The sequence below is a fragment of the Spea bombifrons genome, chromosome 1 (assembly GCF_027358695.1).
Source record: "Spea bombifrons isolate aSpeBom1 chromosome 1, aSpeBom1.2.pri, whole genome shotgun sequence".
Lineage (NCBI taxonomy): Eukaryota > Metazoa > Chordata > Amphibia > Anura > Pelobatidae > Spea > Spea bombifrons.
Genome location: NC_071087.1, coordinates 52,135,277 through 52,152,259, shown reverse-complemented (window position 1 = coordinate 52,152,259; position 16,983 = coordinate 52,135,277). Strand labels below are relative to the sequence as shown.

At 39.0% G+C, this 16,983-nt stretch overlaps 1 protein-coding gene across 2 annotated transcripts in view; it reads left to right on the top strand.

Annotated features, from left to right (window-relative positions):
- CCSER1 (coiled-coil serine rich protein 1) overlaps nucleotides 1-16,983 on the top strand; it is a 352,242-nt gene that overhangs the window by 97,079 nt on the left and 238,180 nt on the right. For both annotated transcript variants that reach the window (XM_053461592.1, XM_053461593.1), the window contains exon 4: nucleotides 16,616-16,706. In XM_053461592.1, coding sequence (XP_053317567.1) covers nucleotides 16,616-16,706 — 91 coding nt within the window. The remainder of the gene's footprint in view (nucleotides 1-16,615; nucleotides 16,707-16,983) is intronic.

Here is a 16,983-nt window from a genome sequence, read left to right as displayed (position 1 = left end):
TAAGAGCGGGAAAAATATAGCCATTACAGCCTTTTTTAAGAACTGCTTTAAAGACACATGTAGCTATCAAGACCTTAATGTCTTCCTGCAGAATGACAAGGCATCCTTAACTACTAGTTGTAGCCCTATTAGATGCAGCAGGGGGCCTAAACCATGCAGGGATATAATTTTATTGCATCTTCAAAATGGTCAGTATTAAAGGTGCCATGAGGTACTCTTATTTTATTAAGCCTCAGACCTACTCTAAAACTCCAAAAAAACCCCATCATAGGTAAGACTGTATGACGAACAAACAGAGGAGCAACTTTCCTGTCTGTATGTGAAAGTGTATGTCATTTACTCTAAAACATACCTGAAAAGGGGACATGTGATTGTATAGAGTAATAAACCCCTCTCTTCTTTCATGGATGACAAGTGAAAGGGCATACCCCACAGGTTAGTGGCCAAGAAAAAGTGATGTTTCATATTACACACAGGACACTGGCTGTCAGTGTAACAGTAGGCTACTTTCAGCCATGATAAGTTAATATAAGATTGAAGACTTGTGATCCTACCAACCTTCCTATCACAAACTTTGCTATTCTGACATCGTATATATATATATATATATATATATATATATATATATATATATATATATATATATATATATATATATATATATATATATATATATAATATAAAACATTTTCAAAAGATGGTCAGCACTCCAGGTCTTTAAATTGACAATTTCATTGTATGTCCTGATGAAAGTCAGCAATGACTGAAACGTCGACTTGACTTTGAATAAAATGAAATTGTCAATTTAAAGACCTGGAGTGCTGACCATCTTTTGAAAATGTTTTGTATGAAAACTGCTGGTTACTAGCACCGGGCTTGGAATATTTGGAATGGTGTGCAATGGACTCTGTGAGTAAATATATATATATATATATATATATATATATATATATATATATATATATATATATATATATATAAGCAAAACGTAATACTTGTTTACAGAGGCATCAGAAAAAAAAGTATGTACGTCAATTTATTAGACAAAGTTTATTGAGGATTAGATTCCTAACTTATGTTCTCGCCAGAGAATTCAAAACTTGTGTGAGGGAGGATAAAGGAAAACTTATTTAAAGTCAGAATTTTGTGATGTCATATTGCTGATGGGAGTAGACACACAGGGACAAAAACAGGAACATCCAAATTTACATAAATATATGTTGAACAATATTCCGTAGATGTTATGGTGTCAAACCTCCCCGAATTTCCCCAGAACCTTCCTTTGTACCTGGTCACAGGTGTTCTCTTCAACCTAGACAACCTTTACAGGGTGGCCTGTTAAGCCAGTTCATTGAGTATCCCTTCTGTCTGAATGTAGAAAAGTGATGAGCATTCCTAATATACTCTATATTGTCATGTTTTCAGTAGGTTTGACATCAATCTTCAATAAATTAAGGGGAATCTTTATTGACATGATGATACAGTGGAACACATGGCCAGTATGGACCATGTTGTAGGACCTTGAAGTGAAGCAGAATGTTTGCTTTTTTTGCACAGCAGCAGTGGCGACATTAAATGATCTTACATCCTTTCTCAATAGAATTATTGCATCATGATATTGCTGGGTGGTGCCCTGTCATCCTGCACAGAACGTTATAGTCAAGGGGGCCAAGGTTGACGTTAGGCTATTGTGTCTGTGTTCTGCGTATGAACAAGGACAGTTTGCGTTAGCAGAATCATTTGTTCATTGTTGCAGAATATCTAATGGTTCTTATCTCTCTTACACGGTTTTAGTTTCTATTTCAAACAATATGAACATGACAGTGGTGGTGGCAGACATGAGTCATTTTTGGCTCGTCCGCCGTACATAAAAATGTCCTTGCAAAGGGAAGAACGTATACTCGCCTCCTTCTTAACTGACAAGCCACGCTAAGCCCATTGTCTTCTAGTATGTCATACACCTTGAGTATATGTATTGTATTAAGCGTTGCATAAATTGTTGGCGCTATATAAATAAAAGATAATAATAATAATAATAATATGACTGCCAAACTTGTGAAAACTAAAACTTATTTGGCCATCTGTTTCTAATACAATGGCATGTCTTGTATTTAATAGGAGCCATAACAACAAAGAGTGTTACGTTCTAAAATGAAATAAGTGTCCGTGTAAAATGTAAAATGAAAACTAATTTAAACTATTGAGCCATGTAAGCCAATATTTAGACCTTGTGGATGTTTTAAAGGTATACATTACCTCGTCCTGGAATTTTGTCTGCTCGGAAATTCAGCAGATTATTAGTACCAGCAATAATATTAATGATTAGCACAAAAGGCGTCATGCCAATCAGTTTGATAGACAATGAATCAGGTGCGATTGGCTATACAGTAGGTTCATGCATTTTCCTTCCGTTGTCATGATCCCAAATACCCACTAGATGGCAGGCTATCATTGTTGCGGTAAAATCAAATTAATATTCTTCCGATTAGCATTCATATGCATTTACATGCAAACATGTACAGGAACCAAATATTAAACTTTCATTTATAACTCCTTTGTTTTGTTTGAGTAGTCGTAAATTGCCAGGTATAGATAAATACAGTTATTCAGACATCTTTTCTTTTTCTTTTCTTCTGCAGCATTTGTTAGTTTAAAAATAAAAATAGAATTTGCGCAAATGCAGATATGGTACACGCCTCAACAATAAATTGAATGCGAAGTTCGGGCAACATCGTAGAACCTGTAAAGCCTTTAGAAAGGGACACATCTCTATAAGAAGTAATCTTTTTGACCAAGGTCATTGCTTGAGGAAACCTTAGATTAATTCTCCCTTTGGTAGTCGGCACAGCTCTGCTCGCTTTTCTTTTAGATTTGGTTTTTAAAGACAGCCCGAACTAGCAGTACACCAATACTGTTAATAATGTACCGCGTCTCTCTAGAAAATGTGACACCGCACAGCGGGACCTGTCTCGACAAGTAAATTATCCTAACACCCTGAGCTCTCCAAAGTTATAGGATGTGACTCAGAGACCACAAAGCACTAAATATTGAATGTATGTATTGAAACATTTTAGATAGGGAATTTCTTGGGTAATTATAGATTCAGCAAACTTCTGTTCTTAAATGTAATTCACCCTTTGAGCGTGCTTGGACGGCACATCAGGTTGGCATTAGGACTCGACTAATAATATTGTACTCTAAAGGCTGTCGCAAGAAGTTGGGCTCGCTGGCGACATATTCCAACATAAATAATAATTTGTATTGCTTTCTTGTGGTGTGTGATTGCATTTGTTCAGTTTATGGCTTTTTCCAGCTTCACTGAAATATATGCTGAATTTACTTTCCATTTATTGGGACGTGTATGATTTTATGCCCAAATATGCTAAATATGTGTTATCGTATAACCATACTTGCCAGATTTTGCTCCAGGTATCCGGGGACAAAAGGGTGCAGAGCCCAAAGTAGACAGAGTTACTGAAGCTGTGTGACCCTGCAGCATTGAGCTCCGGGCTAACCGGTACAGATACTGGGTGTCTGGAGCTTAATTTCCAGCTTTTGTAATGCTGCCTGTGCGCAGAGCAATGCACTATGCATAGGCAGTATTTGTATGCTGGCACAGACCCGAATTTGACAAGACAGGACCTAAAAAACAGCATTGTTCTGGCAAATTCAGAACTGTTGGCAGCTATGGTATAACTCTTTATATAGCTTGGCAGAACCTATGGTGCTCTATAAATAATATATACACTATATATATATATATATATATATATATATATAGATAGATAGATAGATAGATAGATAGATAGATAGATAGATAGATAGATAGGTTATTTAGCGTATCTGTGATTTTGTTGATCTGGTTATGTTTCCGTAGGCAAGTTTGACTGGAACTTAGGCTATAGAATTGTTCTGTATTTATTGAGTCTACTTGTCTTTCACCAGTCACTGCTACATAGAATTTATTTTTATGTTCAAAGGGGACCCCACTCTTACCAGCCCGCTCCATTATTCCCAACATACATACACTACCGTTTGGGGTACGTGTCCTAACTCAATTGCAAAAGGGGTTCCTAATGATCCATTAGCCTTTGAAACTTAAACTTGGAATAGTGAACACAACATGGAGTTGGAACACAGGAGTGATGGTGGTTGCTGATAACGGGCCTCTGTACATCTATGAAGATATTGCATTACAAATCAGCCATTTCCAGCTACAATTGTCATTTACAGCATTAACATTAAGCCTACATTGTATTTCTGATCCATTTCGTGTTTTTTTAATGGACAAAATGTGGCTTTTTTTCTCAAAAAGTGACCCCAAACCTTTGAATGGTAGTGTATATAGTAATATTTGTCCTCTACTCAGAAAACCCCAAGTGATCACATTCTCAAAATGGCATGAGCCAAAGGTAACCGATTCATTCCTCTGTACTGGTCCATCATCTGTGAATATGAGTAGCCAACCGTACTAAGTTACTGGCACCCTATTAATGCAACTGGAAAACTATAATGGGATGGACAGAATAGTTTCAAGGCACCAACTCCCAGCAAACTCTATTGTTCTGCTTCTGCTCGGATCTGAAATTAAGCCTAAGGGGCTTCTGTTTAATGTTAGAAACCAAGCCTTATTTATCCTAATAAGACCTGCCAATCATCGTACCAAGGAATTTAAATATGCATCGGGTGACGCAAAGCAATCCATTTGGCTTGCAGAACAGTACAGCTGTGTGCGGTTATTTATTCCATGCAACCTTAGGGTATTGTCTGTCTCAGATTATTGCTGAGAGCTGTTAGGCATGTTTCAATGACTTGGTACGCCAGCAAACTTTACAAGCTGGGTATGCAGCTCTAAAACCCCATTGTTTAAGGAGATCATTCCGTTTTATTCCTATGAAAGAAACAATAATACCATCAGACAATTGGTATGTTGGGGCGGGAGTGGGAAGGGGAGAGAAAATAAAGAAATATATATTAAAATCCAATTTTCTTTATCAAAGACTGATTCACTGCATTACACATCAAACTGCTATGTGCGTGTTGCCGTGGTAACCAGATCTACTCAAATAATATGTGAACAGTGACACTCCTGCTTAATAGGTATTCTTCATTCTATTCAATCAACAGTCCTGCCATATTATGTAAAGCTTGGTATGTTTCCTGTTTCCTTTAGTCTAAATATTAACTCCCCACAATCACAGGGATTCTGATGAGAATAAGCAGTTACATTTGGAATCCAACATATATATATTATTACAGCGTTCATAATCAATACTGTAATTATGTGTGGGAATTTGACACAGCAATAGCTATACGCTAGCCCAAGAATTATAGGTATTTGATAAAGCGACAGGAGGAGTAGGCAGTCAAGGGCACCGACTTAAAGAAGCCGCTTTTATGTCACGCACGATTTCACCAGCCACACAATGACATTGTGATGTTGGGTCGCTTAGGTTACATGGGGCCGGTTCTGACACTGTGCTATAGAACTTCTAATTAACATTATTATGTATGTGAATGTACATAACAATCTGCATGCCTAGGAAACATAGTCCTCATTGTACCGGTGGTTGTAATAGTTATGTGATATGCTGGTATCTCGCGCTGGTTGGCTGCAGTCACCGCTGAATTTTGCCTACAGTGGTGGCTTTGTGATGCTTGGAAGTACAATGCTCCAATTCAGTAGCCAGCTCTGGAAAATACTCTGCTTTTTCCAGAATTGGGTGAAAGTCAGTATTATAGTCCTACTGTGTATAGTGCTTTAGAGGTTTCACAGTCCATTTCTATGGAGGCCATCTGGCTAATGTATAAATGTCACATGTTCATCCAATGGATTAACTTTTTTGTTGTGAGAGTGTTATGATGCAGTAGTTGTTTTTTTTTTACTGAATATTTCGTTCTACAAAATATTCCCTTAAAATAAAGTAACTCCATTAATTGGCGATGCATATGCAAAATGTACCGCATTTTGCTCGATTATAAGACGACCCCCCAAAGTTTAAATATTACCGCACTTTTATAACTAAAATACGCAGCTGAAACCCTACCTGCGTGTTATACGCCAATGAATCCTAGAGCTGCACGATTTGCAGCCGCGTCTCCCTCTCTTCCAGTCCTGGGGAGGGCGCGTGTTATACGCCGTTGCATGTTATACGCTGATAAATACAGTAATTTAGAAAAAAAAGAAACTCTGAACATAAGACTTCCCTATAGAAAAAAAGTTTTACTAGTAAATATTTATTCACATGTAAACTATTTTTTTAACCCCTTAAGGACAATAGGGGTTTTTACTCGTAGTATATTGTGGGACAATGGCTATTTTAACATTTTTCGGTGTTGCTGTTTAGCTGTGATTTTCTTCTTTCTCATTTCGTGCTCCCACACATATTATATATTGTTTTTTTCAGGACAAACAGGGCTTTCTTTAGATACCATTAATTTTATCATATCATCTAATTTACTATAAAAAAATGATAAAATATGGGGATTTTTTGTTAAAAAATTACTTTTTCTCACTTTTTAAACAAAAAACTTTTACTCATCTGCAAAAACGAATGAAAAAACCTGCTAAATAGATTCTACTATTTGTCCTGAGTTTAGAAATACCCAATGTTTTTATGTTTTTTTGCTTTTTTCTGCACGTTATGGGGCAATAAGTGCAGGTAGCGTTTTGCTATTTCAAAACCTTTTTTTCCAAATCTGGTAATTCTTCCCCCCATGTGCCATTTCGGGTATCTTTGAAGCCAGCCAATGCAATTTACCCCATCAAGTCATATATTTTTAAAAACTAGACACCCCAAGGTATTTCACATGCTGGTAATTTAACCCTTTCCATGCACTAATTTTACCACCAGCCTTTGTGAAACTTTATGGTAGTACATTTTTTTTGTATTTTTTTCACACACGTTGTACTTCAGTTATAAATTTATCGCTCCTGGTATATGTCCGTGTCACACAACACCCCAATATGTGTTCAGTAACATCTCCTGAGCGCAGTGATACCCCACATGCATGGGTTTGTTGGGTTATTTGGGAGGTAAAAGGCCGCCTTTGTGAGGTGTGTATTTTTTGGCCATTTAGACATCTGATCCTACTGCCCCCATGTCCCATATTTGGGACACCTTTGAACCCGGCCAATTCAATTTACCCCATCAACTCATGCATTTTTTAATACGAGACACCCTATGGGCATTTGTAATGCCAATATTTTAACTCTTTCAATGCTGGAATTTTTGTAAAGATAAAGAATTTTAGGACTTGCTTATTAATTTTTTTTATTTTTTTTTGGTGACAGTGGGGATTTTTATATGTTACCATATTATTTTTATTTTTTTTAAACATTTTTTAAATTTTTTTTTTACATTTTTTTTTTTTACTAATCACTCATTAGTGAGCTGGGCTCCATTGACCTTGCATGGTTGGATGCAGTACCTGCATTCAACCTGCAGGAGGAGCTCGAGAGTTCACAAGAGGGTCTGGATAGACCCTCTATGAACTCATATTTATTGTTGATGCCATCCTGTGAATGACGGCAACGTCATTTACAGGATGGCACTTGTGGTTGCTCTTCGGAGCAATCACAAGGTGATCGGGGGTCGGGGGGTAGTGTTACTGACATGCCTCGATATCGAGGCATGTCAGTAACACCATTTATGCTTAGGAAGCGATTCAGATCGCTTCCTAAGCTGTTTTAGCCGGGCGCCGCGATCTTTGATGATCGGTGCGGCGGCGGCCATTTTTCTTCCGGGGAGGGCTGCCGAGGGCTGCCCTCCCCGGATCCACGGTCAGCCTCACTTGTGAGGCTTCCGTGGATGCTGCAAAGCCGCCGATCGCGGCGAAAACGCCGCGATCGCGGCGATGCAGCTATTTAGCGGCAGCCCGTACATGTACGGGCATTGTCGTTAACCCGTTGCACGGCAACCCCGTACATGTACGGGGATTGTCGTTAAGGGGTTAAAATAAAAACTATGATTGAGAAAAATGCATTTCTTGATTTTATTTGCCAACCTGCCCCCCGGCTTGCCACTCTGCCCCCGCAGATATGCCTTATACCACCTAAATGCCACTATTCCTCTCTGATATGCCACTCTGTCCCCCAAATATGCCTTATACCCCCTATTTGACACTCTGCCCCCCAGATATGCCTTATACCCCCTATATGCCACTCTGCCTCCCTGATATGCAACTCTGCCCCCCAGATATGCCTTATACCCCCCTATATGCCACTCTGCCCCCCTGATATGTCACTCTACCCCCTTGACTTACCAATCCATCCCCAGACTTGTCCCCCATGCTTTAGATTCCCAGGTGTCATTAGATTAGTGGGGTCAGCCAGTGAACATCTGCGTGATGCGTGTAGACAACCTCTGCTGCTGCCCAGTACTTCCGCTTGGGCTTCTATGGTAGAGGACCGGAAGGTCATGTCACACCGGCGCTCCATCATAGAAGTGCCGGGCAGCAACAGAGGTTGTCTGCGCGCATCGCACAGACGTCCACCAGTTGCCAGAGAGAGTTTACAGGGGACCAGAATCTTAGTCTTATAGTCAGACCTCTATTTGAGGTCGGATTATAAGATGACCTCGAATATACTGTAAAACGAGGGGTATTTTTCAGTAAATGAAGAGACAGTATTTAATTCTTTATATGTCTAGATATGGCCTGACAAAAACAAATGCAGGTGCTGTAGCACATAGATCGATTCTATTTTAAGTACATCGGTTTATTGTATATTGTAAGAATTTTTTTCTGAAAGGGACAGTTTAGTGTCCTTGACAGCCTCACCAAAGTAGGCTGACCAGGTGGTCTTATCTGCCGTTGTATGTTAATAGAATATGATTACTTCAAGGAGAAGATGCAGCTCCCTGCTTATTCCTTGCACTGACAATCCTCTCCACTGAAATCAATAGGAGTTCTTTCCACGCATGTGCCTGCCATTTTTTGAGGGTTTTTTTTTATTTTTTTTTTTAATTCTCATTGTTTTTGAGATTGTTGTGTGGATCATTTACCTAAATATATCCAGCTGTCTATCTAACTGTATTTTACAGCAGACAAGTAAACGTAATACATTCTATTCATCTAGTTTATAATCTGAGCCCTGATAAGCACAATCGTCATGGCAATATAATGCTATTCAGAGCGAATGATAATGTTAACTTCAAATGATGGTTTTCATAGCTGTTTGTTGTAATTTTCTTCTATTGTTACTATGAGCTAATAGAAGACAATAGATTTTGCGTTAGTAAGATAACCCATAAGTAGATATGTGATATCTATCACTTGAATGAAGTCCTGCCTTTTTTTGTTTATTCACACGCTGTGTGATATATTTGTAGATTATACAGCACATATACAGTATATATTTGTGTGTTTGTATATTAGAAACCTACCATATCTGTAAACAATCCGAGCAGAAATGTTAAGTAAATGGTTATGGTAGAAGTATTGCTTTAATGGTGCTTGCAGTCAGATTAATAAAGTGATGTCCTTCAATTTTCTTTGGAAAAGAATCGCAATGATAAAATAGCACTTAATTTTTGTTTGTTTGTTTATTTGTTTTATTCTGCTACTAGTATGTTTGACTGTGATTGTGTGGATTGATAAAGTCCAGACTACAGGCCGCTCAATTACAGAAAAAACAGGCGCTGTCTATAAATAACTAAATCTAATCTTATTTTCTGGTGTGTTATTAAGCACAACTGCACACTGATAAATGTAAAATCTATTGACTGCTCCATTTCAATCTAAAAATGAAATGAACTGGAACTTATAAAAAAAACCTAACTTCTCACATTGAACTTCTATCCTTGGCAACTTAAAGGGACACTGCAGCCATTAAATGCACTTCAATGCATATGACAGCTTTTGTGTCCCCCTTACACTGCAAATGTATGAGGGGATTCTTTAGAACCCCTTCATGCACTTCAGGGAGTCCTGTGCACGTATATTATTATAAGAAAATTAAACATATATTTAACCCTCCAGCTGCCTCTATTAATAGAGGGAGCATTAGTAGAGTCCTTGCATATGCCCAGTTGAAGTGAGCTCCCGCTGAAATTAATGAGAGTAGCAACAGCCAATCACATGCATGCTATCGTCACACTGGTATTTTGCTACCGTACATATGATTGGCTGCTGCTTTAGTGACTTTAGTTGCTAGAAGTATTCATACAAATTTATGTTGTCCTATCATACTACCTTGCCCCTTATATGACCTCTTTTCATTACGTTTTTGATCGGATCTGGTAGCCTTTGTAAGGTCATTGGAGAAGAATGAGAGAACTTCAGCCATTAGAAAATGCTAGTTTCTCCACATTCAGTCAAATATTTACGTTTTCCTGAAACTCAATCTAAATATCATAAAAAAACTATTTATCTGTTTAACAAAAAAACTTAGCATATATACTATTAATAAAAGTATATCCAGCCATACTCTCTCACACACTCTCTCTTTCCCTCTTTGCTTATACTGCATAAAAAACAATGACACCTACTTTCGTTACACATACTTAATACAAACATGCACCCAGCAAAGTGTCCTTTGCCACAATACCTTAAGCGAAAGAAGTCACTTCAGTTGGGCTAAATGATTTACTATAACAAAATGGTCGGCTACCAAGTGCCATTTCCAATTAACAAGCTGGGTCGCTATTGTAAGACATGGGAAGTCAAATTAATAGATGGTGCTTGAATGTCTGCCCAAACTTTAGCAGAAGAGTGCAAATGAAATAGTAGGTAGACCCTTATGCGTTTGGCAGTGATAACAGCATCTGTCCTGCGAAGAATATCCAGCAGAAGATACAGCAGGTAGTATTCTCCACAGCATTATTTATATCTCCGCTCAATACAAATGGAGGAATTTTACTAAACCGTTAATGACTTGGGTCAATGCCCATCACCAGTGTCCTCTGAAAGGAAATGAAGATATACGCAAACAGCCTTTAATTTGTGTGCTCTTAAAACATAATTGGTAGTGTACCTGCCAAACAACAAGATATCCCATTAACTCCAGAGTTCCATTTTCCGGAAAAGATTTGGCTCTCAGATTAAATACAATCAGAACAGCTGACCTGAGACATCCTAAAATGGTACCATGCACTTTTGCAATGAAAAAATCCAAAGCACGCTTAACAGCCAAGTAAAAAGCCCTATTGGTCTTTTGTCCAGAACAAATGTATGGAATAATCGGTCCATTCTTGAAGACCAAACCGTGTGTAAAGAAGTGACCCTGTCTTTCGATGATGCGTTGATGTACTTTATGGAACACAAGCACTTAATTTAACATCATTAGAACATGGCTGCCCCAGGGGGGAACGGACAAGCGCTAGGTGGTTATTGTTAATTATACTGTTTTAGGTTCCAGAGTAGTACATCACAAAGCTCTTATTGAACAGAAGGTCAATTTACTGGGTTGCTCGACTATAAATGGACTTTAATCCATAATGTAGTACTTAATAGACTGACTTGTTGCATGCAATATTTTTTACTGTGATCGAGACTTCTAAAGTTATCTATTGAGTGCCTAGTAAAGAAGTAGGTCAGTTGAAATGTTGTATTGTAAGGGCTGACTCATTTTTCCAGTTGAAAAGTCCTGGCCAAAGAAAAAGAAATTTTAATGAAAGCTTCTTGTTTTGTCATGCAGATTCTGCTACCAACTGCTCTAAATAAATACATATTCTATAATATTATTTACCTTCTTAGATCAGTGTGCTTTTATGCTCAAGTGGCATATCTGAATCATTTTTTGTCTCACAAAACCCATAATGTGTCCTCCGGAGTGAATAATAGCCCTGCGCCTGTATTTACATACATTTGTATTCCAAGTGTTTGCACAGCAAACCCTTATGGAATTTGAAGGCATGGCGTTTTAACTGTGCAGATAAAACTGGCAATAAGCTATGCCAAAACATTAAAATCATTAACGCTGCAACTGAGATTTTGCTTACTGCCACTGTGCCTCACTGCTATGATGCCAGTTCTTAAAATAAATTAGTCTGGGTTTGTCCACATCACAACTGTACAATGCTTACACTTTTTATTCCCAATAAACAATAAATTCCACTGTTTAGTTTTACTTTTTGTCTTGTTTGTGACACTTATTGATGTTCTGATGAATACAGAAGTCACTTTTTCTTGCTAGAGTGGTGTAAAAGAAGTTGGACTTATGTTATAACCCTTTTAATTTACTTAGTTTACTAAGTATTCAGTACACAATGTACAGTATGTAGTGACTATAGCTTAGAGAGCTGATGTAGAGTTTAGCCCAACACCTGCCTGGTCCTGGCTTGTCAATACTGGAGAAGTATGGTCACTGAAAATGCATGAACGTGTCAAACCCAGAGTCTGGTTAAGCCTAGCTTGACTTTTGCAACTATAGGACTGCCCCCTCTCCTGGGACTGTGCTTGTTATAAGGGGGTAAGTCTAACCACATGTTGGTGTGGGCTATCCCCAGTTTGACTATAATGAGAAGTGGATTGAGTAGGCAGCAGGCAGGAAACATTGGAACCTGGGGAGTGTTTTGGCATGATATTACCTGGGAAATCTCCTGGTTTGGAGTCTCCGGGTAAAGTGCTTCCAAGGGTCTCTAAGTAACTCTTCTCTTTCTCTTCGGCAAGGGAGCGGTGTTCTCCCTGCCCAATTTCACTCCCCACTGATTTAATGCTATCTTCACAGCTCTTGCATGGCTAATGACACCCCTCACATGGCTTACCCTACCTCACTGCAAAGCCTCATTTTTAGAAGAATGAAAGCTCCAGGTAGTCATGAATGGGCATGATCAAATACCATTCCCCAGTCCAGAAATTAAAATAGCCATTGAAAAGCGGTATTTCACCCAGAGGCTCTAGGTGCAACCCACTACATCCCCAAGTATACTAGTAGGGAGATACATTTACTGTACGGCAGTGAGATATTTCATCGTCTTATAACCATAGCTCCATTCTGTATGCAGTGTAAAAATAAGACATTTCAAACAAACCACGTAAATACAAGACATCCAAAAAATCTCCTTCATTTAACATGCTTTTTTCTGACTTTGTGTCTTTGTGTTACAATTGCAATACATCATGTTGAATTTCATATGCTCTGCCATTTTAAACTATTACATATTGAAAACACGAACCTTTTATATCCCTGGTAGATATAAATATAACAGATATCTTGTTCAATCATAGTCAATAGTTAATGTAATACTATATAATGCATATCTTGTCTAAGCACAGTCAATAGTTGGCTATATCATGTAAGCAACTTAACTAGCTCCTTAGAGCTTCAATTGATTTTGTAGGTCTCCCAACAATGGATGTTGGTGAATGACCTGTACAATTGCAATTCCTGTTAAATTACCGTACTTTGTATACATTTTTTCCTTGCCTATAAAAATGTAATTCCACTAGGGCTGCAACTAACGATTATTTTAATAATCGATTAATCGGCCGATTATTTTTTCGATTAATCGATTAATCGGATAAAAAAAAACAATATGCAAATTTTTCGTTTATTTAAAAGAATTTAATGAACTGGATGTTAAAAAACAACTTAAAATTTACATTAACATTCTTATTTTGTTATGATGTAATAAAAAACAATATTTTCAAAGTACAAGAACCCAAACACAATATTTATGAAACAAAATAACCCCAAACATTCTGAAAAGAGGTGGACTATTACTGTTCAAGAAACTTTGCCCCAGCACTTTGCACTTTGCACCCAGCACTTTGCACCCAGCACTTTGCACCCAGCCCTGGCACTTTGCACCCAGCACTTTGCACCCAGCACTTTGCCCCAGCCCTGGCACTTTGCATCCAGCACTTTGCACCCAGCATTCAGCACTTTGCACCAGCACTTTGCACTTTGCACCCAGCCCTGGCACTTTGCACCCAGCACTTTGCACCCAGCCCTGGCACTTTGCACCCAGCACTGGCACTTTGCACCCAGCACTTTGCACTGTGCCCCTGCACCCAGTCTCTAACTCTGCCCTGCACCCAGCCCTGCCCCCACACTCTGCCCTGCCCCCACACTCACACTCTGCCCTGCACCCACTCTGCCCTGCACCCACACTCACACCCTGCCCTGCATCCCCACCCCCACTCTGCCCTGCACCCAGTCTCCCACTCTGCTCTGCACCCACACTCACACCCTGCATCCCCACCCCCACTCTGCCCTGCACCCAGTCTCCTGCCCTGCACCCCCCACCCCCACTCTGCCCTGCACCCCCACCCCCACTCTGCCCTGCACCCCCACCCCCACTCTGCCCTGCACCCACACTCACGAACCGCTCTGTGCGAATGGAGCCACTCGCACAGAGCGAACCGCTCTGTGCGAATGGAGCCACTCGCACAGAGCGAACCGCTCTGTGCGAATGGAGCCACTCGCACAGAGCGAACCGCTCTGTGCGAATGGAGCCACTCGCACAGAGCGAACCGCTCTGTGCGAATGGAGCCACTCGCACAGAGCGAACCGCTCTGTGCGAGTGGAGCCACTCGCACAGAGCGAACCGCTCTGTGCGAGTGGAGCCACTCGCACAGAGCGAACCGCTCTGTGCGAGTGGCTCCATTCGCACAGAGCGATTCGCTCTGTGCGAGTGGCTCTGTGCGATCCGTGCACATAGACATGAAGAATACTTACCTCCGGAACGCGTCACATCCGTCACGTAGCTAAAAGAAGGCGGAGACTGCAGAGCGTGTAGCAGAAGCGGGGAACGCTCGCGGAGGTAAGTAAAAGGAGCCGAGTGCTCCAACAACGAATTGATCACTCGATTAATCGATAACGGAAATCGTTATCGATGATTTCCGTTATCGATTATTATCGATTTTATCGATTCGTTGTTTCAGCTCTAAATTCCACCCTAAGTACGGTGTTTTCTGCTTAGTTCATAAACCCGTTTCAGTAATTCCTTGTTTAATATATACTTATCATTCCACAAGCTTGAAGGTCTGTACTTTGAAACCCCATTTCCACTACTTTCTGTGTGAGCTGATAGACGTGGAATAATACAGCTTATTCCTTAAATGAAATAGCTGAATAATATGTGCTGTTTTATGCTGGACCATGTTTCATTATAATGTACCGCTGGTGTAAAAGCTGCCATAGGCTCAAACTGCCATCGTATGTCATCCTGTCATGTACTGTATGGTTCCACAATCCAACCGAACACATAGAATCTTGTTATGTTGTAAATCTAAGTAGAATGAAAAAATATACCAGGCTTCGGTGACTGGCAACCTATGCCACCTTAATTCTTATATTAATTATACCTACTGACAAACCTGGCTCAGTTTTCAACAAGAAAGTAAAAGACATTTGCTTGGGTTTCAAAATCCACATCCAGTCTACCACTGGAGGATAGTTCCTATTCACAGAGGTATTTCATTGTATAGCATATCCAGAAAGATACTAAATTAAATTTTAATTATGCTAAAACAGTATACCAGTAACACACAAGCTAATAACCTATTATCGTATTAGCTTACAAAGAAATTACTAGAACTTTATTAATATAATATTTTAGAATGAATCAAAGGTCACATAGCTTGAAAAGTAATTCAGAAAGCAGTTGTTATATTACCAGGGCAGTGCTGTTTCTTATCCTTTTAATTTAGTTGTGTTATATTTTTTTATTTTGTCTTTATCTGCCTTCGGTGAATGGTTGAAATTGCAGTGTGGGTCTTCATTGTGGTTTTACAAGTCAGTATAAGAGAAGCAAGCATTTTTTGCTTTCTCTTTTTTTTATGTTTTGTTATTCGTAAACTCTGCTCTGAAGTTAGTTCCAAGGGTTCAGTCGGATCTTTCTCTGGAGAGCAGTAAATACTCTAATCAATACGGTGTTCTAGAAACATAAGAGTCAGTGCTATCGATAGTTTTATTATTATGTTTTGCAATTAGTATCTCTTGTTGTGTATTGACCTGATAAAAGACTCATGGGATGGCTGCAGGAGCTGAAAAATTTGTAATGTTAAATGTCGTACTGAATTTGCAACACAGAATTCAAAAATTTCTGTTATTTTCAATATTTTGTTATGTTAAGTAATGCAGTTCTATTACTGATAGCAACACACATATACAAATACACAATCACAAGATATTTTTTAATAGTAATAATTATTATAATAAAAATTATGATATCCCTGTGAGACTCAAAGCACTTTACAAATATATAAGACATAATAATATACGGGCATATAAATTAATGGTTTCTGATGAGCAGATGAGCTCACTGAATGCCTGATAAAAGAGATGAGTCTTTAACATTTTTGGAAAGTTTGTATTGACTTTGTTTTTATTCTGGGTGCAAAAAGGAGAGATCCGTTGGCTGAGAGCGAGATGGAATATAGGGTGTGAGGAGCCCTTTCAGCTACTGTGGGCCTTGACTATGTTGGCCGTTTAATTGGAAGCCAATGCAGGGAGTTGAGAACAGTTGTTATGTGACATGAATGAGTTTAATTCAGTGGAATCCACTCTATATATTTGCACTGCCCTCGCACCCTAGCTCCATGGCTTGCAGGAGATGCGTTTGGCTAAACACAGAATTGACCACTGACAATCCAACATGGGTCTACCACTACAAGGCAAACAAAACAGCTAGCTTTTGAATTTTGACATCTTATTGTCTCTCAACAGGATGTTTTGAATAATCTTGGATCCTGTGAGTTGGACGAAGATGATCTCATGCTTGACTTGGAGTTTACAGAAGAACAGTATCATCGGAGAGGTAAGCAATCTGATACATCATTTTTGCTGGAAACCCTTAATTGTCATGTAGTGACTTCTTTTTTTCAGAACAGAAGCAATTTAAGCATTTTGTTTAACCATATTTACCTTTCACATTTAGGCCATCCACATAAATTACATATTGTGTTTTTTTCATAAATACAAGCAGGCTTTCCTTTTAATCCATATTGATGATGTAAGACATTTGTAGGGGGGCAAAAATGCCCTCATATACAAACATTTACTTTTACTGAGTTTGGAAACAGCTTGTATATGCA